Source organism: Sphaerodactylus townsendi, linkage group LG02 (genome assembly GCF_021028975.2).
Source record: "Sphaerodactylus townsendi isolate TG3544 linkage group LG02, MPM_Stown_v2.3, whole genome shotgun sequence".
Classification (NCBI taxonomy): Eukaryota; Metazoa; Chordata; class Lepidosauria; order Squamata; family Sphaerodactylidae; genus Sphaerodactylus; species Sphaerodactylus townsendi.
The window spans coordinates 77,955,438-77,980,213 of record NC_059426.1 but is presented as its reverse complement, the minus strand read 5'-3'; the positions used below and the strand labels follow the sequence as shown (position 1 = coordinate 77,980,213).

General features: G+C 41.8%; 1 protein-coding gene across 1 annotated transcript in view; it reads right to left on the bottom strand.

The window, feature by feature from the left end:
* The window catches only part of CRACR2B (calcium release activated channel regulator 2B), a 37,749-nt gene that overhangs the window by 3,012 nt on the left and 9,961 nt on the right, over positions 1–24,776 (bottom strand). The window contains exons 2-10 of the mRNA XM_048483376.1: positions 15,876–15,953; positions 13,086–13,328; positions 12,868–12,979; positions 10,346–10,505; positions 9,182–9,328; positions 8,287–8,377; positions 8,031–8,123; positions 1,680–1,867; positions 370–441 (exon numbers count right to left, since the gene is read on the bottom strand). Of these exons, the coding sequence (XP_048339333.1) occupies positions 370–441; positions 1,680–1,867; positions 8,031–8,123; positions 8,287–8,377; positions 9,182–9,328; positions 10,346–10,505; positions 12,868–12,979; positions 13,086–13,286 (1,064 nt within the window). The 5' untranslated portion in view covers positions 13,287–13,328; positions 15,876–15,953. The remainder of the gene's footprint in view (positions 1–369; positions 442–1,679; positions 1,868–8,030; positions 8,124–8,286; positions 8,378–9,181; positions 9,329–10,345; positions 10,506–12,867; positions 12,980–13,085; positions 13,329–15,875; positions 15,954–24,776) is intronic.

Genomic DNA, 24,776 nt, shown 5'->3' with positions numbered 1-24,776 from the left:
AGCCTGACTCAACCAGTCTTTATTACAGTCACAGACCACCATAGACTAGCATAAGGTAAATAAAATATAACTAAAAGGATAAAATGTTTTAAAACTGCAAATATATATCTAAAACTGTAAATACTCATGCAGACACTGCTCCTTCAGTGAAACAACCATTCACAGGGAACAGCAGCTGGGTGGCCTGGGTTCAGGCAGCAAGCATACCAGGATAATGTAGAAATTGGGTTAGAGGGTGCTCCCCTTGAAGCCCCTCGTGAGTTTGAGGTAATCAACTCAATTAAAGTTGCTTACTTCATTAAAGTGCAACAGCCTGAAATGCAATTCAGTCTCCCAGAGATGGAAGTCCTTTCCCCACTGTCTCCTTACCTGAGCAGCTCTAGTTGTCGCAAGAGGCTTTGTTTCTCTTTCTGCATGTTCTTAGAGACTTGAATTACATCCCTGGATTAACGGGAAGGAAAAATGAGTTAGAAGAGTTAGAAGACAGAAATGAGTTAGAAGACAGTATTACAAGTGTTTCCCTTTAAAATGTGGATAATTTGTCCAAAACACAAAGCAGCTGGTAGCAATAGAGCGTGGAGGCTTGGCTAAACAAATGAAATCTAAGGTTCATTTGCTAGTCCTACTTCTCACTGACCTGGTGCATGTGTACTATTGATATACTACACAGAATCTTGTGGCACCCCCCTGTTCAGCAAGTTTATTGTGGCAGAAGCTTTTGTGACCCATGCACATCCTGGCATCCAGAATGATAGCAAAAGACTGCACCAGGGGAGCCTCCTGGGGAAGGCTTGTCCTCAGTGATGGTGAGAAGGCTCTTTCCTGAGTAACCAACATTCAGCAAGTGGGGCCATCAGGAGCAAGGCCTCCAATGAAGATCTTAAAGCATATGGTTTATTTGCATAACATTTGTATTTCAGCCAGAAAAAGGAGACTCAACATTCTACATTTTGAATCAAAATACCCACAGCAGATCCTGATGGTATTAAAAGCTTTGCATTGGTACAGAAAGAGCTGTGCAAGATCTCCTCCACTGCCCTTTGGACCATCATCTATATGTAGACACTAGGTCCAAATACTTACCCTGGTTATGACTGATGTTATTTTTAATCAGTTAAACTGAAAAGAAATTTAATGGCTTATAAAGCAGAAGATGTCAATAATGGGGCTGACTTTTTTCACAGTAGCAATTTTCAAATGGTGTAATGCAATTGATTGCTATGAAGACAGATATTAATGTTTACTGTACTTTTTGTCAAGAGGCTGTTATGACCTCTGAGTCTGGAGAACAGAAACTTCCAGCTGACCCTTAATTTAAAAACACATGCTTTGGATTTCTGCCATGTTCGCTGCCTATGCCAATTAACTATCACAATCTTCTGAGATGGGAAAGGAACATCGTCACTGTTTTACATACAGGGAATAAAACATACTAGTGTCAGAGGAAGGCACAGAAAGTGCATTTTCAAATACTTTAACTCAGGACTCCTGGGAATGAGAAAACATATGGGTTTGTTGTTGGTATCAATATTTAGAAGTAACAAAAACATTGCTAGTAACATGTACATTTCTGGGTCATATACAAATGCCTGACTGATTGACAGAAACATACCAGCTCAGCACTGCTGAGGTTAATTGGCAGCTTTCATCACCTGTTCTGTAACTGCACCCTGACACACCTGTTCTTCTGCTGCTGTTCCAGCTGGGCTTCTTGCTGTAGCTGTTCCAGGTGGCCGCGGGCTACTTCCAGCTCCCATTTGCTTCTCTCCAGTTGTTCCAGGAGATTGTCATTTAGATGCTGCAGTCTCTCATTTTGTACCCTCATCTCCAGCTGTTCAGCACTGATAGTCTGTAACTGATGTTCTAACTTAAGAGGGGGGAAAAGAAATGAAGTGAATACATTTTGAAACATCTAATAAGTTGCCACTGTCTGAAAGTTGCGTTGCCGCTGTAGGAGAAGGACAAAATAATTTTAAACAATAGATAAATACAAGTTGTCCACCACAGGTCAAAACAGCAAGCACCTCAGTGAACTCACTGCAATGCATTTAGCTACACACAACAACATACTAATGTTACCAATAGCCACTGGCAGTCCCGTCATAGCCCATCTATGATTTATAAACACAGGCCTGCACAAATGCCAGGTCAGTCCAAGAGGCAGGATGGCAAAGATGCAACCAGGGTGCCAATGATTTCTAAGGCCAGGCTCTTATGTTTCAGTGATAAAGATAAAACTTTATTGTCATTGTGCATGCACAACGAAATTACACACATTCCCCGATGCACATTACTTCAATCCTCACACCCCATCTTCCACATTCCCCTTCCAACCATCCCTATACAGCCCCAGTCACGTCAATGCGACACCATGGAGTTCAGCATAGCCACGGCTCTAGAATAGAAACTGTCTCTGAGCCTATTTGTCCTTGTTTTTGTGGTCCTATATCGTCTGCCAGATGGTAACTTTTCAAAAAAAGAGTACGCAGGGTGAGACGGGTCTTTCAGAATATTCTGAACTTTCTTTAAGCAGCGGGAATTATAGAGTTCCTCCAAAGAGGGGAGAGGGCAGCCAATAATTATCTGGGCAGTAGTGATCACCCTTTGGAGCACCTTCCTATCTGCCACTGTGCGACTGGCAAACCAGCAGTTTTTCATCCAGTTGTTGTTTTCTTAAAAGTCTCAGATAATACAATCTCTGCTGGGCCTTCTTAACCACCGTGGCAGTCTGAATGCCCCAGGTCAAATCCTCTCTAATCATAACACCCAGGAACTTAAAACTGGCCACCCGCTCCACTTAATCCCCATTTATAACCAAGGGCTGAATTTCTGATCTATTCCTTCTATAATCTAGTATAAGCTCCTTTGTCTTGTTGATATTAAGAACCAAATTATTATCCCTGCACCACAAGAGCAACTGGTCTACTTCATCCCGGTAGGCAGACTCGTCCCCTCCAGAGATAAGCCCCACCACCGTTGTATCATCTGCAAATTTGATAATGGTGTTACCATAATAGACAGGGGTACTATCATATGTATAAAGGGTGTACAGTAAAGGACTTAACACACAGCCCTGTGGCGTTCCCATATTGAGAGTGAGGACTGAGGAAACCTGATTTCCCAGCCTAACCCTCTGGGAACGTCCAGACAAGAAGTCCCTAATCCACAAACAGATTTAGTGTGAAAGTTCAAGATCCAACAGTTTGAACACCAGTCTGTGTGGTAGGATTGTATTAAACGCGGAACTAAAGTCCACAAAGAGCATCCTCACATAGTTCCCCACATAGTATTTTGCTATTGCATTATAAGACTGGTATTAAAAGGCCAGCATGGTGTAGTAGTTAAAAGCAGGTGGACTCTAATCTGGGGAACTGGGTTTGATTTTCCACTCCTCCACATGAGCGGCGGTCTCCAATCTGGTGAACCAGATTTGTTTCCTTGCTCCTACACATAAAACCTGCTGGGTGACCTTCGCCTAGTCACAGTTCTTCAGAACTCTTTCAGCGTCACCTAACTCACAACATGCCTGTTGTGGGAAGAGGAAAGGAAAGGAGTTTGTAAGCCTCTTTGAGTCTCCTTACAGGAAAGAAAGAGGAGGTATAAATCCAAACTACTCCTCCTCTTCTTTATACAGTTAGTTTCCCTGGATCCCATGTACATTTCAAACACCTCCCCCCACAAAATAGCTCTTTGCAATGGCTTTCATGGTTAATATCTACATTTGTTTCAGCTATCATCATGTTTCAGAGTGAAACTATAGTTCTGGAGAGCCTGACCCCTCTTATATGCTCAAATGGTACCTGCCCACTCCCCCTTCCATGGTGGAAGTTCAAGCAGTTGGGGACAACTGATATCAAAAAAAATGGCAGGAGGTGGGCAGTTTAATACACACACACACATACCATGTTGCAAGCCCTTTGTGAATTAGATTGGGGCCAGTGGCTGCTGTTTACCCTCACAAACAATTGTACCTGCCTTTTCCCTAAGAAGTTTTTGGTAATGTCAAGCAGTGATTTCAACTGGGGGCAAGGCATTCTGTGTGTCCTCCCAGAGCAAGCTTTCCCTGATCTTAAAGCAACCATTTAGGGCAGCTAATCATTTTTTAAAAACTGCAGGAGAGCCTAATCATTGATCTCATGAGTCAAGTCTCTCTCTCTGTCTTAGACGCTGATTCCAGTCTATTGGAACTGAAATTTAACCTTCTTTAGAGAATTGTTGTGATTAAAAAGTAACGGTTCAAGCCATTTTGTTTTTCTTTTGTTGGCACATACCCAACAACCTGAAGCAGCCTTTCATATTCTTAATGTCCACCCTTAATGTGATGCTGAAACATTTCAGACTGGATTTTAAAACCTTCCCTTTGAGACCCTCCTTCAGCTTATGCCTAATGTTTATCACCTGCAAGAGGTCAGGATCATGCAATTGCACTCAGTCCAGAATTACATATACACATTTCTCACTAGCTATATGCAGCATGCACTATTTGTATATTTCATCCAACCTCTCAACCAATTTATACCCACAAGCCATAATGAGAACGGGTGTGTATTCAGGCTCCCCTCATATAGTAATTTAACTAGATCTTGGATTTCTAAAACAGTCCTCAAAGGCACTCTCAAGCAGCCCAGCACTTCTGTGACACAGCGGCAGCCAGACCAGGCCTTTTTTAAGGCTGTAGAGAATTGACAGGGTGTACTCAATGCCTCTCTTTCTCCTCTTTTCCCATGCTGGAAAGAAAACAGAAGTGAACACAATCTTTCAAAAGCCACCTAAATGACATCACCATTTAATACAGTAAATATGTGTAACTTTAAGCGAGCCCCGGGAATTTGGAGTTTTCTTCTCAAGGCCTTTATAGGAGGGGCCTCACATGGGTCTTGTTTGGCCTTGGTTGTAATCTCTCAGTGTGTACTACTGTTTGCCATTAGTAAATATTCTCTCTCCCAGCTGCAAGCAATAAAGTAACAAATCATTGAAGGTAACAAGCGTATCCTGTTTGCTGGCTGAAGAGCAGGACAAGGTAGGCAAATTCATCCCTACCCACTTCTCAGAAGATGCTACAGTGGCAACTTTCCCCTCTCAAGTGCCTAGAAATCATGCTATTCATTTCATTTAGGTAACAAATTTAGCATGCATAACCATACAGCAGTCTTCAGTCAGGTTGGGTGAGGATGTGGCTCAGTGGAAGAGCATCTGAGCTGCATGTGGAAAGTCTCAGGTTCAGCCCCCAAAACTGCTAGTTAAATCAGTGGGATCAGCTTGTTAAATCAGTGGGATTAGTTAAAAGTATTAGATTGAAGAGAAAGACCTCCACTTGAGTCTCGGGAGAGCCACTGCCAGCCAGGGTAGACAAGACTGCCCTTGATAGACCCAAGGGATCTGTCTCATATGCAGCAGCTTCATATAGAAGAAGAAGAAGAAGAGTTGGATTTATATCCCCCCTTTCTCTCCTGTAGGAGACTCAAAGGGGCTTACAAACTCCTTTCCCTTCGCCCCTCACAACAAACACCCTGTGAGGTAGGTGAGGCTGAGAGAGCTCCGAAGAACTGTGACTAGCCCAAGGTCCCCCAGCTGGCATGTGTGGGAGTGCACAGGCTAATCTGAATTCCCCAGATAAGCCTCCACAGCTCAAGCGGCAGAGCGGGGAATCAAATCCAGTTCCTCCAGATTAGAGTCCACCTGCTCTTAACCACTGCGCCACTGCTACCCAAGACCATCAACTAAGTCCACTGCGGAGCCAGAATTTGAACTCTACTCCAATTCTTGCACTTTGCTCACTGGAACATATTCACCTGCTTCTTTTGCCCACAATGGAGCTGAGATTTCCAGAGGAGCCCAGTTACTAGTCATGATAATGCATTAAAGAACATTTAATCCAGTAGTGGGATTCAGCAGGTTCGCACCACTTCAGCAGAACCGGTTGTTAAAATGGTGCTTGTAAACAACCAGTTGTTAAATTATTTGAATCCCACCACTGATTTAATCCCCCTGCTCGGAGTTACCCCAATGTAACTGCTCTATAGTAAAGCTAAATTTAGGAGTAAACTAGATAAGCTTCAGCTTGCGGCCTCTGTGAATGTATATTAAGTGTTGTCAAGTTATGTCTGACTTATAGAGAACCTATGAATTAATGTCCTCCAAAATACCTCATCATTAACAGCCTTGTTCAGGTAAGCAAGAAAAAAGCCTAGATGGATTTCTTGTGTGCCTGTGCTTTGCAAGCCTGCAAAAATACAGAATTCAGCATCCTTCCTGTGAGAAGAAAAGTGAAATATTTGAATTGGTTGTCAAACTTCAGGTTGTGATGCTGGGAGGGAGGAGGAGGAACAGATTGAGCTAAGAGAGGAAGCTCTGGGAGCCTCAAAGGCAAATTTGAGTTCACCACTGCCCGTTGTGCAAGATGGCCATGACAGGTAGCCCATTGGTCAGGAATGCTATACATTGACATCTGCTAAACATGAAAAACAGCATATAAACTGGTTCAGTGATAACTGATGCAAGATTCCTGTCATTTATATTGAGGAGGAACAAAGTAGCATGGAGTTATTTTGCAAGAGGGGCTTAAAAACCACAGTAAGTTTCCAAGTCGGTCCCACTTCAAACCGTTGCAGAATCATTGTCAGCAGGCCCCTTTAAAGGCTATTGCTAAGTGCCTCATCATGTAACAATACTGCCCTGTTCTTTAGTTTTTAAACAACTCAGAACAAAACTTAACACAATAATTGCACAAGCTGCAATGATAAGGTAATGCAGTTTGTGTTATCTCAGCACCATTTCTAAGGGATGATGTAACTACATGATAACAACCAGTGTCAACAAAGCAGATGGCCTTGTGTCAGTAGAAAAGGATTCACCTGGCTAAAGTCAAGATATCAAACCAAGGCCCTGGAGGTCAGAGAGGGACATGGTGCCCTCTGCAACCAGGACAGCAGACAAAGCTCAACACCCCCCCCTCTCAACACCCCCCCCAAAAAAAATCACCTGAATGCTCAACTCTAGAAGCCTGGTGTAATGCTACTGAATCCCATAGTAACATGGGATTTAGGAGGGTGGTTTTTGTGCACCCCCTATAAACAAATCTCCAGTAGGATGCTAAAGATGTTCTCAGTGCTGTTCAAGGCAGTCAAGAAGGTCAGAGAGAGAAATAATCACTATGGTAAGGAGGTGATGGGGAAGCTGAAAAATTATTTGCCCTCCTCTGCACTGCAAGATGTAGCTGGCCATCTCAGAGCCCTCAGGGCCCTCCTCTAATCATATCTCAGTTTAGTGTTGGTGGTGGGCAAATCAAGGGAGAAGGACTTGCTTTCGTTAACTCTAATTTAACAGATGCAATGTAATGGCGGAGAGAACAAGCTGCGAACCAGGAAGGTCGGGCTTTAGGCAGGCTGCACACCTCTCTCTCTGTGTGTGTGTGTGTGTGTGTCTCTGCCCCCAACAACAATATGGAGATAATAATACTTGCCTATCTTTACAACAGAGTTGTTATAAAAAGAACACAAGTGGTGCTCTTTTGAACGCTTAAATATTTATTACGAACTAAAGGACAAGTTTATCACACAAGAATCTCAAGTTTCTGTGACCGTTTACATAAGTGAAACAGCCATTTCAGGTCAAGCTCCACAGACAAACAACTCATTTCACCTGCCATCATCTCCATGGGCCCCCAATCCAGCTCTAGCTGCGTGCAGGTAATCATGTGGAAGAAGTTTCAGCATTCCCCATGCACTGAAAAGACATATCTTTCCAGTTCAGTGGAACTCAGATAAGCATCAGATTGAGTCAGTACAGAGTGGCAGTTGAAGTGGGGTTAAAATCCACACTCGATCCTGCCACTGGGGCAGCTGAGCTTTCTCTCTCTCAGCCAAACTCACCTGATAGGATTGTCATCAGGATAGAAAGGAAAAGGCAAGAACTCTGTTTGCTGCCCCCAGCTCCCTCCCAAAAGGGCTTTCACTGATAATGAAATCCAGCAACAAGAGAGATGACATGTTACATGGTGAACATGCATGTGCAAAGCAGCCCCAAATCACCTTTTTCTGCCGGTAGAGGATTTTCTCAAATTCTTGCTCTTTGTTCTGCAGCTCTTTCTGCAGCAGGTTTCTCCTGTCATGCCTCATCGACTCCTGTAAAGGGCAGACAACAGGGGTGGGGGGGTATATAAATATATATTACCTGACTCTTGAAGGTGGGGGATACCGATAGGCATAATCCAAGACATGGCTCACTGATTTAGCAACTGAGCTAAGTGCTTAACTCAGGAGCCTTGAGAGTGAAAGAAGAGTTTACCTGGCAGAGCAGCCGTTCCCTTTCTGCTTTAATTTGTTGCTCCATTTCTTCATAGAGACACCTGATTTCTCTGTCATGGTCTGTCTCCCTCCTACAAGCACATATTAATAGGGAAGAGATGTGGAATGTAGGAAATACTTGTAGTGGGGAACCAGGGAGAGGAAGAAAGTAAATTCATGTCTCTTCCAAAGACCAAATACATAAATAGCAGCTAACATCAGGTGTGAATCATCAGGAATAGTAGAACACATGAAAATCTTTCAGTTCTAGGGAACACCACAGAGGCTGAACAACTTACACAAAGAGTCAGTTTTCTTAAAGAGATGTCCCCTTGCAATGAAGCTGTTTATATTTCTTAAAAATGGAATTTAGAAAATATTTGCTAGTGCTAGGGGGGGAAACAGTTACTCAGATGGGGCGACTCTTACTTCCTGCTTAAAAAGCACTAGATAAAAAATGCAATGTCCCTAAAGCAATAGGATCTACCTACTATGCCTTATAATGAACAGGAGACAATTACACATGGATCCAAGCAGGACTGTCCAGTATAAGGTAAGCCAGAGTGAATGCCATGGGCCCAATGCTCTATGGAACACCACCAGGGCAACAGAGAGGAGGGAGAGGGGGGCAACAAGCAGACTCACCCTACACTTTTACTACAGCCTTCACTGCTGCCCACAAGAAATAGAGGAAATTGGGGAAGGGGACTCTCAAGTCCATCCATCTGCCCTCCTCTCCACTACCCTCTTTTTCTCAAATAAAATACCAAAAAAAATCCAAAAAATTAGTAGACAATTATCTCAAAGAAATTACTATCTTACCCTCTAGCTTCTTTAACTTGTAATCAGGCTGACTTTGCCCCTCTTGCTCTAATTATCATTAGCAAAAGGCATACCGTTTCAGAACCTGTTCCATGGATTCCTTCTCATGGTGCATTTCTTTAATGTAAGAAGAGATGCGGAACAAGAACTCTTCAAAACTGGTCAGAAGCTCTGGTTGTTCTTTCTGGAGTCGAGCCCAAAGCTCCTGAACATCACTCTGACTGGAGCATAAAGAAGTAAAGCTTCAGTATTAGCACAGAACTGATTTTTTTCCCTAATTCTACCCTTCTTCCAATCAGGGTAGCATCCATGGCTCTCTCCCTCCCGACTTTTTGTCCTTACTACAATCCTGTGAGTTAAGTTAGGCTGAGAAAGAGTGGCTGATCCAAGATCTTTCGTAATAAGCTTCACACCCAGGTAATGGACTTGAATAGGGTATCCAATGTTTGGTACTTTAACAACTATACCACACCAGCTATCCAGTCAGGATCCAAACTCAAATTAAAGTGGTTAAAAAGCCAATACACTAGTTAGACCTTCCTTTGTAGTACAGATTATAGGCTATAAGTGGTCAGATAATCAATCCAAGGACTGAAAGCAAGCCATTTGCATCTTTAAAATCTTTTGAATGGGCACAGTGTGGGAGGAAGCGGCCAGCCTGCCCCCTCAGTTTATTTGGGCTTCATCACTTTCCTAACCCAGGTCTTCCCTTTTCTTCCATACTTCTCCCTCATGCCAGCACTGTCACTTCACAGCACTAGTTGGCTGATGTGAATCAAAATGCACATATGGATGAATTAAAGTAAAACAGTTGCTAGCAACACTCCAGAGATGGGTTTCAACCTGGTGCCCGTGAGCATCATGGCAACCACCAATACCTTTCCTTGTACCTGGCTGTCAAGCATTTTTAGAGAATGGCCAGAGAATGGGCTTCTGATTGGCTGTAGAGATATAAAAAAAACTGGCCCAAGGGTCTTCACTGCATGACTGAAAGTAAGTTGGGTGTATACAAGAAATTATTTTTAAATACATTCATTTTTTAAAGCGCTTTGTTGGGCAGAGCTTTTGAAAAGCCGAAGAGTTACTATGAGATGGATGCATAACCTCAGTCCTTGACATTTTGCTGTAGAGATGCAACACATGGATTTTAACAAAAAGACCCAAAAATTCAGAGCAAAGATCAGCGGAGATCAAGTCAGAGGTGGCAAAAGAGCACGGTTTGGGCAGTTCCAACTTACTCTTCAAAAACCTGGGATGCTTCCAGCTGCTCCATCATGGAACAAAACTGCTTCTCCTCCTCATCTGCCTGGTCCAAGTCATCAGACCAGCCTGACTCAAAGGTCTCCTCGTGTCTAAGACTTCTAGAGCTCTGGTACCGCTCAATTCCTATGAACTTTCCTGGGGGCAAAGGAAACAAAAGAAATGTAAGAGATCACCTTCTGATGCAAAGGTAGGAAGTCAAAAGATACAGACTGGCTTTTATGCATTGCTCCAGCACCTTTTCATGACCAACATATAAAAAAAGAGATGTGTCTGGGAACCGTACTTTTGACCTAGAAGCAATGCCCTCTAATCCCAAAGATATGGTGGTGGGCTGTGAGTACTCTGTGGATAAGAAAGTACACTCCACCTGAACTTTGAGATATTCCTCACCACCATTACTTACAGAGTTTCAGGGTTACATTACATTATTCAAAATAAATTCCATAGTTCACTCCTGGCTCATATTAAGCCTTAGACAAAACTGATGGTTGTCTTCTTCAGGCAGATGGCACAACATATATGGCAACTTCCTGCTTGTATAATTGAATAGTATAACAGGACTAGCTGGCTTCCTTAACTTGTGACTTACTGAACATGTTACACATCAGAGCACAAACAGTTTTCAATGGCTTGAACATATTTCCCTCCCCACCCAAATACTGCAGGAGTCTTCTGATCTTTCTGGACGTCTGTTTGCCTGCCCTTTTGCTTTCTTTACATTGGTGACGTTAGTTCAGAGGGATGTTTTCTTGACTGAGAATATCTTGTTATGACAAAGTTTGAAAACTCCAAGCCCAGAGAATGGTCTAAGGGTGTAGATATAATTCCATATCTGAAGCCATACAGAGCTAGGTCCCTGAAGGAGAAAATAACTAGAGACCTCTAGCTGCATTTTTGCAATTTTCCTGAAGGAGGCTGGAATGCAAATCTAACACTAACTCCCAGTTTAAAAAATAGGAGCTTGGCTGTATCACAGTCTCTTTCCTATGTCGTCCACTAAAATCGTACTGCATGCGCTTCAGTGCAATCCTTACCAAAGTTCCACCGATCTAACAGTAGAAAAATCGATTGGCTTACACTACAGTAGCTCTGGATAGGGTTGCACTGTAAATGTAATGCCTTTATCCAAAGAATCCTCAGAATTTAGTTCAGTGATGTCTCAGAACAGACAGTGACAGATCCCAACTGACTCTTCCACCTTACAGATCTCCCTTGGGAGGTCAAATGACTAATAAACCAGCTTAAAACCATTCTGAGGCAATGTCTACAAACCACGAGGGTTCGGTGTTCTAAATCACCCAAGTACTGGTTCACATATGGAGACTGATGTACAAAAGCAACTGTAGCTTCCAGCGATGCTTTTTAGCCTGCAGCGAGCTTATTGCCTGCAATGGCTCACATGCTGTAATGGCCATAACTCTTAATGGCTTAAACTCTTTTGTTTGGGAGATTTCTGCAAATAGACTGAAACTCTTCCAGACTTCATAGAAAGTAGTTACAAATGACTATGTTATGAAGCTTCCATGCTGAAACTGCTTTTAAGTTGATCAATGTTACATTTAGTACTAGACGTTGATGACCTGGTACCTGCTGCCACAGGCTTCAAGGTAAAGCAGCATTGAGCTGGTAACTATCACACGTACAGTGAGCCGGGATAAGTGAGTGGGACAACATTAAGTATCCTGCACAAGCATACATAATATAGGAGGGCTAAGCCCTCTCCATTTTGAACCCAGATGTGTCACTGATTTGTTCTCTCAAGGGTGAAGTCCTCTTGACAGCTCACCACACAGGCCAACCATTGTTCAACTTCGTCAATCCCAGCTCCCATATGTGTTGCTTCAGTCAAGCCTAACATTACAATGCCAAGACAGTTTGTACCAGACGTATTATACCACCACTGTGTTCCAGCAAAAACAAGATCCTGTCATTCCCCTTCCTGTCCACCTGCCTCTCCTGATAGCTTTGATCAGTGCACTTCACGTCAGACTCCTGGAACTGTTGACTTTAAACTGTTTTCTTAAGAAAAAGAAACTTGGCGGGCTGTAATCAGCAGCAGCAGCACAGAAATGCCAGCAGAGCTTCTGCTCTCCATCCAGGCAGCTCCCACTCAGCACAACAGCCTGGACTACACTTTGCAGCAGGTGCTCCTCTTCAGAGGAGGTCCTGAGCTGCCGGAGCAGGAGTTTTAACACTAAATTGGAAGCACAGAGGTGCTGGGAAAAGCTTGTTGGTTACAGAGGGACAACCTGGCACAAGGCAAGCCTGCCTCTACACCACTCACTGGCAGGGTGTGTGCACATTCCACAGTCACAAGCTGCAAGTGTGAAAGACCTTTCATTGTTGATTCCCCCCACCCCCTTCACTGTCTAATGTTTGCTGCAAGCGGTCTGGGCCAGGCTACATTTATATTCTGTACACTGTTGGACCTTCCTGATGCTAAACTGTAGCCGTTGTCCTTCTGTCACATGTGTGCCATCTCCCATACTCTTCTTACCTAGCCCCATACTGAATTCAATGGGTGTGAGATACCCATTATTGTCTTGTTCCAAGCTGTCAAACACAGCCTCCAGCTGTTCGGTAGTCAGGGGCAGTTCACTTTGCAGCGTCTGTGGAAGAAACACAAAAAAAGATCCAGAATTTTGAAACAAAAAAACAGAACAGGTAGAAAAAATTCCCTTCATCCCCTTTACTATGGTCTTCTCCTCTACCTACCTGCATGTCAAACTTGGTTATAAAGCCCTTCTCTTCTTTGTCACAGAGCCGAAAAAGCTCCCTGGCCTTCTCCAACATGTCTGCTTGCATTTTTTCCACATTGTCCAAGCAAAGAGTAGAAGAGATATTGGAGGCTGCCACAACCTCTTCCTCGTTCTCCTGAAGGCAATTCTTATGGAGTTCTTCAACTGGTCTTTCCATTACCCTACAACTGTTTCCTTGCTGGGAGTGGAGTACATCAAGCTATGAAAACAAAAGCAGTTACTTCTTTTGAAACATTTTTCTACCACATTGCCTCACATAGTTTATAGATAAGCCATAAAGCCCTTCTGATTTCAGGTTTCTGAAACTTAACACATTTAATTAAATTGTATTCCATTGCTTGTCTTTTTACTTGTATTAAAGGATAATAAAAGGGAAGGAAGAGCCTTCCAATTTTTTTAAAAAAGTATTAAACATGCAGTTCCTTCATAGGAACCCTCTCTATCCCAAAGGTAGCATTCTTCAATGAATGCTCCGAGCCTACCCCATTCCCTCATCTCTTTTTGCTTCATTCTCAATTGGCAGCTGCTAGTTGCCAAAGAAAGAACAATAATGAAGATGACATCACGGCACGATAGAATTAGAAGATGGGGCAGGAAAGAGCCATGCCATTGTGAAAACAGACATGGTAACCTTTTACATAAGACAATATTTTACACTTCAGACACTGCTGCTTCAGATTCAGGGGGAAAGGAGTTCAGTTTCTAAGACTGCCTTGCATCCTGAACACCATATTGGAAGCCACTCTTCATTTGCTTATAGTATAGCACTTATAGCATATCCATGCTATAGCCTTAAACGGTCGATCATTCCTTTTCACAAATGACCTGGGAATAGAGCTTGGGATCTTTAACCAAGAATTCTCATTAGCGCTGACTAAGGGGTCTTGTCGATCCACAGGGAAGCTTTCATTACAGCACTGGAGAATGGTTTTGCTTTCTGCTGTACTGCCAGGTATGTCTCCTATGAGGAGAAGAAGCCAATGTTGGCAGTGGGCCCTGCTGGACCTTGGCAAGTGCTGAACCATGCTGACCCAGTACACTGGCCCAGCTTCTCAATTCCAGCAAACTACAATTTTTAGAAGATGGTAGTAAATACCATGATAGTAAAGTAGTATAAAACCTACATAAATCTATAATTAGATAGGTTTGTAGCACAGCTAGTCTGTCATACAAAAACCCAATCTCGACAAATATTCATAATTCTCTCTCTCACGATAGTTTTAGATTTGTAGTGGAAAGTTTTCCAGATAAATTAGAACTTGGTTCCCATCGCTTCTACCAGCATGGCCACACTGGCCATGCTGACAGAGGCTGATGGGAATTGTAGTTCCTGAACATCTGAGAGTCATGTCACGCACCTGGTCTAGATCACTCAGTAAAATTAGGAACTACCCTTATCAGCCCCTACCAGCATGGCCAATTGGCCATGCTGACAGAGGCTGATGGGAATTGTAGTTCCTGAACATCTGGAGAGCCGCAGGTTCCCTACCCCTGGTCTAGATGCTCCTGGATATTTACTCTTAGGTGAGTGGAAATAAATACAATACCACTGACAGGGACCAAGTAGTAGTATTTTCCACTCACACTAGGGTATTTATCCAACTACTTCCTCAGTACAGTGTGGTGTAATGATTAGTTGTCAACAAGGACTAGGGAGATCTGGGTTCAAATCCTCACTCATCATAAAACTTACTGGGTGACTGTGGGGCAGTTATTCTCCCCCTACCTATGCTATCTTACAAGGTTGTAGTGAGGATAAAATGGAGGGGAAATTATGTATACTGAGTTCATTGGAGGAAGTGTGGGATAAAATGCACTAAATGTCAACAATTTACATGGCAATCCTGCACAATTTCCACGTGTGGCCAACTGAAGGAGTATACTCTCTTCTTAGATCACTTCGATCACTTAAGAGTACTCACAAACATTCAGTGCTGTTGCTAATTGGGGTGTGTGTAAAGAGCCATCAAGTCGCAGCCAACTGAAGGTAAACTCAGTAGGGTTTTCTATCATCTTTCTCTGTAAAGTGTGAATCTGGAATTCCTTGGTATTCCCACCCAAGTATTTAACCAAGGCTACCCGTGCTTAGCTTCCAAGATCTGACAAAATCAGGCTAGCCTGGGCCATCTGCATCAGGAAAGTAACAGATGTACTAAACAGTTGGTTTTCAAAATAAAACTGCAGTGGAAAGTCTAAGAACATTAATTCATCTTCTGTAAAGGAAACTCTCTTTTAAAGAAGCTAGGTCACAGAAGTATTTTATTTATTTAGAATATTTATATTCTATATCTCCAGAAACCTATACAAGGTGGCTAGCAATACAAACCAAACTATAAAACTATGATATTTTCACTACAATCCTATGCATGATTCTACAGACTAAGTCCCATTTTATTCCATGGGGTTTATAGATGTATGTGCAAAGGATTGCAATCCCTCCCCCTTGCACCAAAACAAAACGCATTCATGTTTTGAAAGACAGTTCCAAACCCTTTAAAATTCTTCTCATTTTATCCCCATGGTAACTCATATGTTGTTAAAATTTAGTGAGACCAACTGGAAGAAAGGTTTTCCCATGGGTGGAAAGCCAGCAAACCACCACAATCTTATTTATTTATCGTTTTACAGAAGTGGGACCAATCTCCTCAGCTTTAATATATAAGAAGCCTACAGAAGGAAAAAAGTCCCAGAATGCATCAGTTAGTTCAACATGAGTATACATGATTTTAGAAAAGTAGAATAGTACCTACTTGGAAGGCTTCTTCAGAATGAGCCAGAGAAGCTACAGGTGTCTTTCGTTTTTCAGTTAGTTGGGCCGTTTCTCCTTTAAGGAAAACAGGAAAGATTTGTGTGACGCCTTAGAGGTGTACATGACATGGAAGAGGATTAGCACTCAGGTAAGGTCGCAAGCTATGCTCACATCACCACAGTGTTTATTGATAATCAGTCACTGGAACCAGCCAGAAGACGAACCTGGCAGTTTCACACAGAGGGAGTGTAAAAAGACTAACTTAAAGCCTCAGAACCTAACAGATAAAACATCCCATGACAGAGGCAAAGAGGGAAATTATTAATACGTATTAAGTACTGTCAGCATGTGTGGAACTTTATTGTATTACCTAAGTGAAAAAAGAGGGGTAGAAGTTAAAGTAACAAGGGAAGGACCTAAGCCAGGGCAAGGTAGCCTTTCGGAGCTTCACTTTGGGAATGAAGATTGAGTTAGACCATAGAGAGTGTCATGGAAAAGATGGCAAACTTTTTCCAGCAGAGAGGAAAAATCTGGTGACCAGAAGAGGAGGAATAAGCGGAAGCAAGGCAAAATGCCACATTTACATACACACTTCAAAGTAAAACATGCCACGCCAGTAACCTTAGCAAAATAGCATTGCACCAGAATGTAAGAGCAGGTAAGAATATTCTTTTATCAGCAGTGACAGAATTTTGGTAATTACTAACAAAATTAAGATTTCACCAAGCTGCTATGTCAGAGCTCAGGACCCCGACTCAGGACCCCAACTCACTTTAAACAAGTAATACAGGTGGCTTATTTGGGTACAAGCGTTATCTAACATCAGGAAATGAGTTAATCAAAAGGGCAGGGAAGTCAGAATACACCTGGAGTAGTTTATAAAAAAGTAGCAGCAATTCCAGAGACCAGTGTGTGCGCAGGATTGAGGTAAATGTCAGAGATTGTGGCTGCTGGTGGGAGGATCAGTTAAGTCTGGGGGGGGCTGGCTGCTTTTGGGGGTGACTTTGTTATGCAGGGTGGGGGAGGTCTCCCAGGATCAGCAGCCATGCTTCACCAGTGGTGGGTTTTTGGGAACAGGGGAAGGTGATTTCTGGAGGGAGGGTGGTGAGGCGACCAGGTGAGTGTGGGCTTGTTTGCAGGTGGGGGAGGCCTTCAATGCACCCATGGGTTGCTGCTGCAATCCAGCTGAGCAGAGAGGGGAGGCAGGAGGCCCAATCCTAGGCAAGCTGAGACCAACACCCAGGATCAGGGTCACTAAGGCATGGAATGCGAGGAGGTGAACTTGCAGCCAATGAGTGGGCAGGACACACTTCGTGAGTCCATCTTGCCCACTGGCTGCGGGTTCATTACCAGGATGTTCCATCTCGTAGCAGTTTATTGTTTATGATAATGACCAACTTGGATCTATTTATTCATCCTACCCAGTTTATATGACATCTTACCCAGTTTATCTAACTGCTGATTCAGACAAGATAAAAATCAAATGGAATTAGCTCTTGGCAGTTTGAAACGTTACAGGAGGGAAAAATCATCGGATGAAGAATCATGATATCTTTCAAAAAATGTATTCAACACATGGATCCAGAGTGCAGTTTTCCATGCCCGTTAACACAACTTGCTTCCTTACCAGAAAAGTTATAAAAATGTCTACAGATATTGAATTTTTCCAAAAGGAAAGATGCCAGGGTTCACAGCCACCCAGAAACAGGATTCTTTGATGATCTCCTGATGGACAACATGTCAGTAGCTACTCAACAGTAAGAGCAGGGACACACCCCACCCCCGAGTTACAGAAATGTATTCTCAAAACACTTTAGGAGTTTTCATTTATTCTTTTTTCACATATTCTAATGTTCAGCCCTGACAGAACAGCCAAGACCTTTTAAAACCTAAAACACATTTAGCCCCAATTATAAAAGCACCTTTCCCAAGTCATCAAAGTATTTAAAATGCGTTATCTTATTAATTGTTAAGAAACCATCTTTAATGTAGGCCAACATTCTCACCTGTGTAAGAGACAGAGCTCAGCGCTACTCAATTATTGCTTGGCTGCAGTGAAATGTAAACCAGGGGCTTCCTGGCTACGCTAGCATTCCGCCTACAGTGCCAAGTAAAAAATAGTTATCTAAGATCTTGCAGCAGCCGAAGCAACTGTTCTGAACAGAGAGCTCAGCAGAAGAAGAACTAGGAGGACCCTTCTGAGAATCAGTGCATGGTAAGAGAAAACGGCAGCGTGCGTGGCATGGTTACTGCCTCTTCAAAGACCATTCATCCAGTACTGTTCCTTTTGGAAAGAAGGTATACTTTGTACTAGCCATCTTTTATCAGCACAATCAATCAGTTGGCTTTGCGAGGTTTTCCTGCTTAAAGGCCCACAAGACCCATCATGAGTCAAAAGGAGCCAGATTAGCTCAGGAGGAAGATTAATGTTCCTTGATCAAGTCAAATCCAATATTTCAAAATCCTTTCAGAAAAGAAAAGAAGATAGTCACTTTAATCATGATTTCTCCCTCCCTCCTCCCGACCTTTGTATGTGAAGCTAGGAGAGAGTAAGAAAGTAGACATCGCAGCCTACAGAACCCTTCACTTGTTGTTTGTAACATTCCAGAAGGATAGATTTAAAAGGTCAAAAACAGTTTGCTGAAATTAAAAGCAGGAGGGCTCCTAAACACACAGCTTCTCACACTGTGCTTGGTGCCATAACTTCACCCTTTCTGGAAAGATTAACCTTTTAACACGTTCCATAACGAAACAGAGAGGAGTGTGCAGGTGATACCTGCTTACTGTCCATCCATCTCCTTCCTGACTGAGAGAAATTAATCCCCATTTCTGCTTATGGGAAATTTGATGCCCAAGCACATGTATGAGACCCTGTTTTGAACATTCAGGCAAATCAGCTGCAGTTCTGCTGCTGCAATAGTGATTGAAAAACAGAGATTGCTCTTCAGCCAAACTGAGCATGAGACTCAAAGGGTTAACTTTAACAGTCAAACCACTTTCTAGAGGGATTAATTTCCTTAAGACAAAACTTGTTCTAATTCCTAAAGCACAGATGTTGCACATCTCCACCTCCCAACTCTGCATGCTAAGTACAAAACAATCCTACTCACTTGCTCTCCCACTGCGAAGTTATAGGGTGGGGCTGGGAAACATAACTGTGCCTCAATTCAGTCAGTTTTTTATCTGGGAATCTCTTTCATGATCCCTGAAATACCTTTATTTTTTTCTTGGTCATGGAGTAAGGGCGAAATGTACATATTTCTATTTTAACACATGAACATACTCCAACGAAAGAAAATCCCTGGGATAAACAGGATTTATAGAATGCTAATTAACCTACAACATGAAGCTGAAGTTAATTTGTGTCTCCCAAGTGCTTTGATTTGTATAAAGTCATCATGGAGGGATGGGTAGATGGAAGGATGTCTGTGAAGACCATTGAAGTGGTTCACAGATTATGTTTCAGTGGTATGAACTGCACAGTTCCTTATTCCTAAGTATTAGCCTGGTAAAGATTATTGTTTAAGAACAAATAGAGCTTTGGGCTGCAGACAATTCTACAGCATCTCTAAGAAGTTTGCCAGCCATTGTGAGGCATGACTAGGAATGCAGTTGTATACACTTTAGTTTGTTACTCAGGGTGCTTAAACTGCTATTGAATAAGGAACTGGGAATCAGAAGCAGTTCCTTCAGCATTGTATGACAATAACTTCTAACTGATAGTGAATACTTCCCCAACCACCTCCTCACACATCGCTTCTAAAAAATATGGGCATCTCATGTCAGGTGTGGAGATTTAAACTCCTCCCTCTAGTATTAAACGTAGAGCAGAGTACTGGAACCAGCAATGAGAGGGAGGTTGGTTTTCTGGTGCAGAGGAACAGTTGATACATTTGTACAGGTCTGAATGCTGTGCCCATGGAAACACTATGGCCCCTTCCACACATGCAGAATAATGCACTTTCAATCCACTTTCACAACTGTTTGCAAATGGATTTTACTATTCCGCACAGTAAAATCCAGCTGCAAAGTGCACTGAAAGTGGATTGAAAGTGCATTTGTAACCTCAGCTTGTGGGTTCTGTGGGGAAGTACTTGGAATGAGTTGCAACAACAATTTTTAAACAGTAGTTCCCAACAATATTGCAATTACCTTAACAAGGTGTTAAGGGCTTATAGAAATCAAGGTCCGAGTCTGGTACAGAGATTCCTGTACTTGGAGGAACCACATTTGGTGCATCTGAATGCAGAACATTGTCTTTCCCTTGCAAGGATTTCCAACTGTTCCAAACTTAGCTGCACTGGAAGTTTGCAAAACTTTCCAGCAAATGTTGCGATTCAGCCAATTAGTTTGCAGAAGGGATGGGGGGTTGCAACTGGAATCCCCTCCCTTCATGCAACTGCCAAACAGAATCATGAGCTACAAATTAACACAGCAACATCTCTTGAACTTACATAACAAAACAGTTTTATGGGGATCAAACCCCAACTTGCTGCACACTTCCATTACAAGCAATTTATATTTGCAATCTCACTTCCAAGCCCCACGCTGGTTGGGCGCCATTTGTAACCTCAGCTTGTGGGTTCTGTGGGGAAGTACTTGGAATGAGTTGCAACAACAATTTTTAAACAACAAAATGGTTTACTTTTCTTTACAATTAACACTTTTAAAACATCAACATTTAACGTTACAATTCAAGGTCCTGTTCAGGTTGCATTTCAAGTCCTTCTATTTACAGTCTACTGATATTGCCAAGTCCAAATTCTTCTTTGCAAGTTGGCTGGCTCCTGAAGACTCCAAGGGCTTGATGAACAGGTTGCAACATGATGAAGGTCTCCAGGAGAACTCTCACCCATTACAACCACAAAAGAAAACCCTGAAACAATAAACTCCAACATTTACAACATAGCAAAAACAACAACTACCTTCCCAGCAGTTCCCAACAATATTGCAATTACCTTAACAAGGTGTTAAGGGCTTATAGAAATCAAGGTCCGAGTCTGGTACCCTTGTCTTCTGCAAAGAGTTCTTGCAGCCTTTCTGCTGCTCTGAGTCTCCACCCCCTTACTGGGTCAACCCATTCTGGGCCAATCCATTCTGGGCATGGGGGTTACACATTATTCTGAATGTGCGGAAGGGGCCTATTATTTCAAAAACTAGTATTCAAAGTACTAACATAGAAACCCAGTCCCCCATCGTGGCTCCAAGAAGCTAAAATTCATTGCTGTATCTGATTCCTAGCAAATATTTTGACCACACAAACACAACCCTTCTCATCCAAAGCCTATAAAAAGTCTGTGGCTATTTGCTGGTTAAACCAACAATCTGAAGAGCAAAGAAAGAAAGAAGCATCAGCATCACTAATAGCAGCACTGAAATCAATACAGCAAATGCTCAGTCAATGGAAGAATTAAAACTAATGTGAAATGTCAAGGCTTGTTTGGAAGGTTCAGGGCTATAAGGTGAAATGAAGCTACTCTTGTCTGTCTCAACAGCTATCAAAGAGCAGAAGTGTTATTGCAGGGCCATGAGGAAGACCACCACACGGGAGTCCTTTGATGGGATAACCAAGAGTCTCATGGAGCTTCTTAAGGCTCTTTATTTCCCCTGCTGGTCTCCAAAGCAGCCCTCAAAGATAATATTTGCCCAGCAAAAACAAACATAACTTCAAGGTACAAATACCAGCGTACATATATGCTCGGGCAGGAGTGCCTGGGCTTTTCAGAGATTCTACTTCCTTCTTTCATTACAGTCAGTTGCTATAAAATTCCAACTGAAATACGAACAGAATTTTTTTTAAATAACATTTTAGAATCATCTACATGACAAAAGATAATTTATGAAGGGCAAGCTATCCGGGACACAACCAGAGATTACACACATTGAGCAAAGATAAAGGTCTCAATTTCTAAGACAAATAAGTGCCGCTGATTTTGTCAAAGGAAAGATCATTTGCTCTCATTACATGCTCTTCAATAGAAAATGAGGACAATTAAATATGGAACTTTTTAAAAAAATCCAGGGGATAGAGGAGAAAGCACTGAGTTATCAGTCATGTGAAAAATGAGAGCTAAGAAGACAGACACTTGAGTGGGAATCAGGACAAGAGAGGGAAAAACCCCAGCAGAGGATCTGAGTTTGAGCCAGCTTAATCTTTGATTAAACATCATTGGAATATAATATTTGTAGTGTTAAAAAAAAACACCTTTAAGCACAGAAAAGGCTGCCAGAGAACCTGATCCGAATTCATTTCCAAGTTCTTATACCAAATGGTTATATAATCTAGGCTAGGTACTTCAACCTTGCCAGGTTTTGGAACTACATTTAAACGTTCGGCAACAAAATGGAGCAATCTTAATTTTTAAAAGATTTTATGTCACCCCTCCCCATCCTGCTCTATAAACAAGAATTATAATGTCATCACTACACTCTCTCACCAAAAGAAAAAAAAAATCAAAATTGCAACTCAATCTGCCACATGCTGGACCATCTTTATTTTAGAATGTTCCACTTAGGTCCTAGCATCCACTTAGTTGTAATAGGTAATACAATCCAGTCAGAGAGGGCACAATCTTGTTGTGGGGGAGGGAGTAGAAGAATGGGGGAGGGGAGGCATGCCTATATTTAACATTTCTTATCATTTGAATTTACTACTGTATCATTGCCACAGCTGAGTTTCAAACATGCATGCTGAACATAGCTGTTTACTAGAACGACAGACCCCATTCCTGCCGTGGAAGAAGCTGAAAGAACTTACAAAGGGGTACTCAATCAGGACCATAAGTGGCACATTCCTGATTTGCAAGAGGCCTTTATAGATTATTGAAGCACTGTTGAAGACAGTGATTTCTACATGGCGCCTCGTCAAGTGAGAGACTTCCCCCTACAAACAAATATAGAAAATATTAAGAGCCAATATCCATTCCTACTGTACACATCTTCCAGCACAGTAAGATCCACAGGCTTCCAATACTCACATAATGTCTTATATTTCAGTTTTAAACAGTTCCAAATCACTTTTCACTGGAAAGTCTTGTTACAGCCAGTTCAGATCAGAAGCTCCAAAATAAGTCTAAGTTCAGAGTCCAAGAGTGAGTTTCGAGAAAATAAAAAGTTTATTGAAAAATAACAAAAGAGAACAAGGTTCCTTGAGGAACCTGTTCTAACAGAAGCTACCCATGGCCCAAGGTGCTCTCCTTACATAACAAAAAAAGTCGTTAATCAAATACACACCATTACAGTTGATATCTCCAGCCCATCTTTAACATACGCCTTTGAAGTCTCATCACATGACTCAAAGGGAAAGGTATAAGCAAGTGCAAAGGTGGGGTTTTCACATTCAACCATACTCCATTTTACATAAATATGTTGGTAGACTGTGTATTCCTTTACCACAGAACAAAGCATGTCAACACTTTTTGTTGTAGAATGCTCCGCCTGGGTCCTAGTGCCTACCTAGCCTTACTCCCTACATCTGTCTGAAAGCTTGAAAGAAAAAATACATTTTGGCATAATGTATTTGCTATAAACTTTAAACATGCTATCCGGGACACAAACCACAAAATAATGGTTTTAACAAAGACAGTGCATATAAATGAATGAGGATTCCCATATTTGTTTGCATTATATTCTAATGTGGAAGCATACAATTTTCTTAGCTGCTGCACCTCCACTGACAGAACTTACATATTTATGTTAAACAGAGTATAAATCATGAGGATTCTTTCAGTCAAAATACCTTCATAGACAGTGTGTCCCACTCAAGGTCATAATGTACAGTAAAGTAATTTCATAGCCATAGCACTTTTGGTGTCTTATCAAGAAAAAGGTAGACTTGTATTGTGTCCACCTGACCGCAAAAGAAATCACAGATGAAATTAACATCTTGCATGATCTAAAATGGCCTTGGAGCCCTCTCCTAATCAACACCTTTGAAAACAAATTGCAAGTCATGACTTTTGCAATAGTGGTATAAAGATCTCAGATAGATTAAATCTAATACTAACAATGTAAAGCAATTCTACTTACCGCAACTTAACTAAACACTTTATGGTATAACTTTTCTAAACAAATAAAACCTAAACCTTCTTTTATAAACTTTTTTTAAAAAAATAACACTATTTTCATATTCCATCTTAGCTTACAACCTATAACTTATGGCTTTCCTTCCTAAACTTACAATTTATAGCTTATCTTAACTTTACCTTACTTAACATTTATCAAATAATACTTAATCCTATATATGCATATTAATTTCTAATGATATAAATTCAATCTGCTCCATCAGTCTAACTAAAAGATCTGCATCTACAGCCACGCATATTGGTTTATTGGATGTTTTAAAAGCAAACCAGATCCTCACTGTTCTATGTGCTCTCTTTCAGGGATGTTTATTTCTTGTGGCATTCTGCTTAATACTTCCCCACAGAAAGAACTGACCTATGATGCAAGAGGACTGCATCTGAATGGGAGCAAGCAGTATACAAGATCCTTTACATAGCTCTACAGTTTGTTAATTAGATGGACAAGTCAGTTAAAAAAAAGTTTAACCAAGATGTGACATCACTACCTGTATTCATGTGTGGCTGAATAGGTAAAGGTTAACTGAGAAACATCTAACACAATACAGTGCAGGAAATATAGGGTTTAAAGAGCTGCATGCAAATAAACCAATCTCAGTGACTCAAAATAGACCACACAGGCAAATACACACACTTCCTCAAATGGATTTCAGTCAGATTTCCTTGAACTATCAAGAAACTCATTTGCTTCCGTTTCATGTTTCAAAGAGTGTGTCCCTCTCACCCTTTCATCAATTGCATTCATGTAACATGGCTAAAAATCTGCCAGTTGCATCAAAAAGACCTCTGCCTAGAAAATGAGTCACCTGCGCTTTGA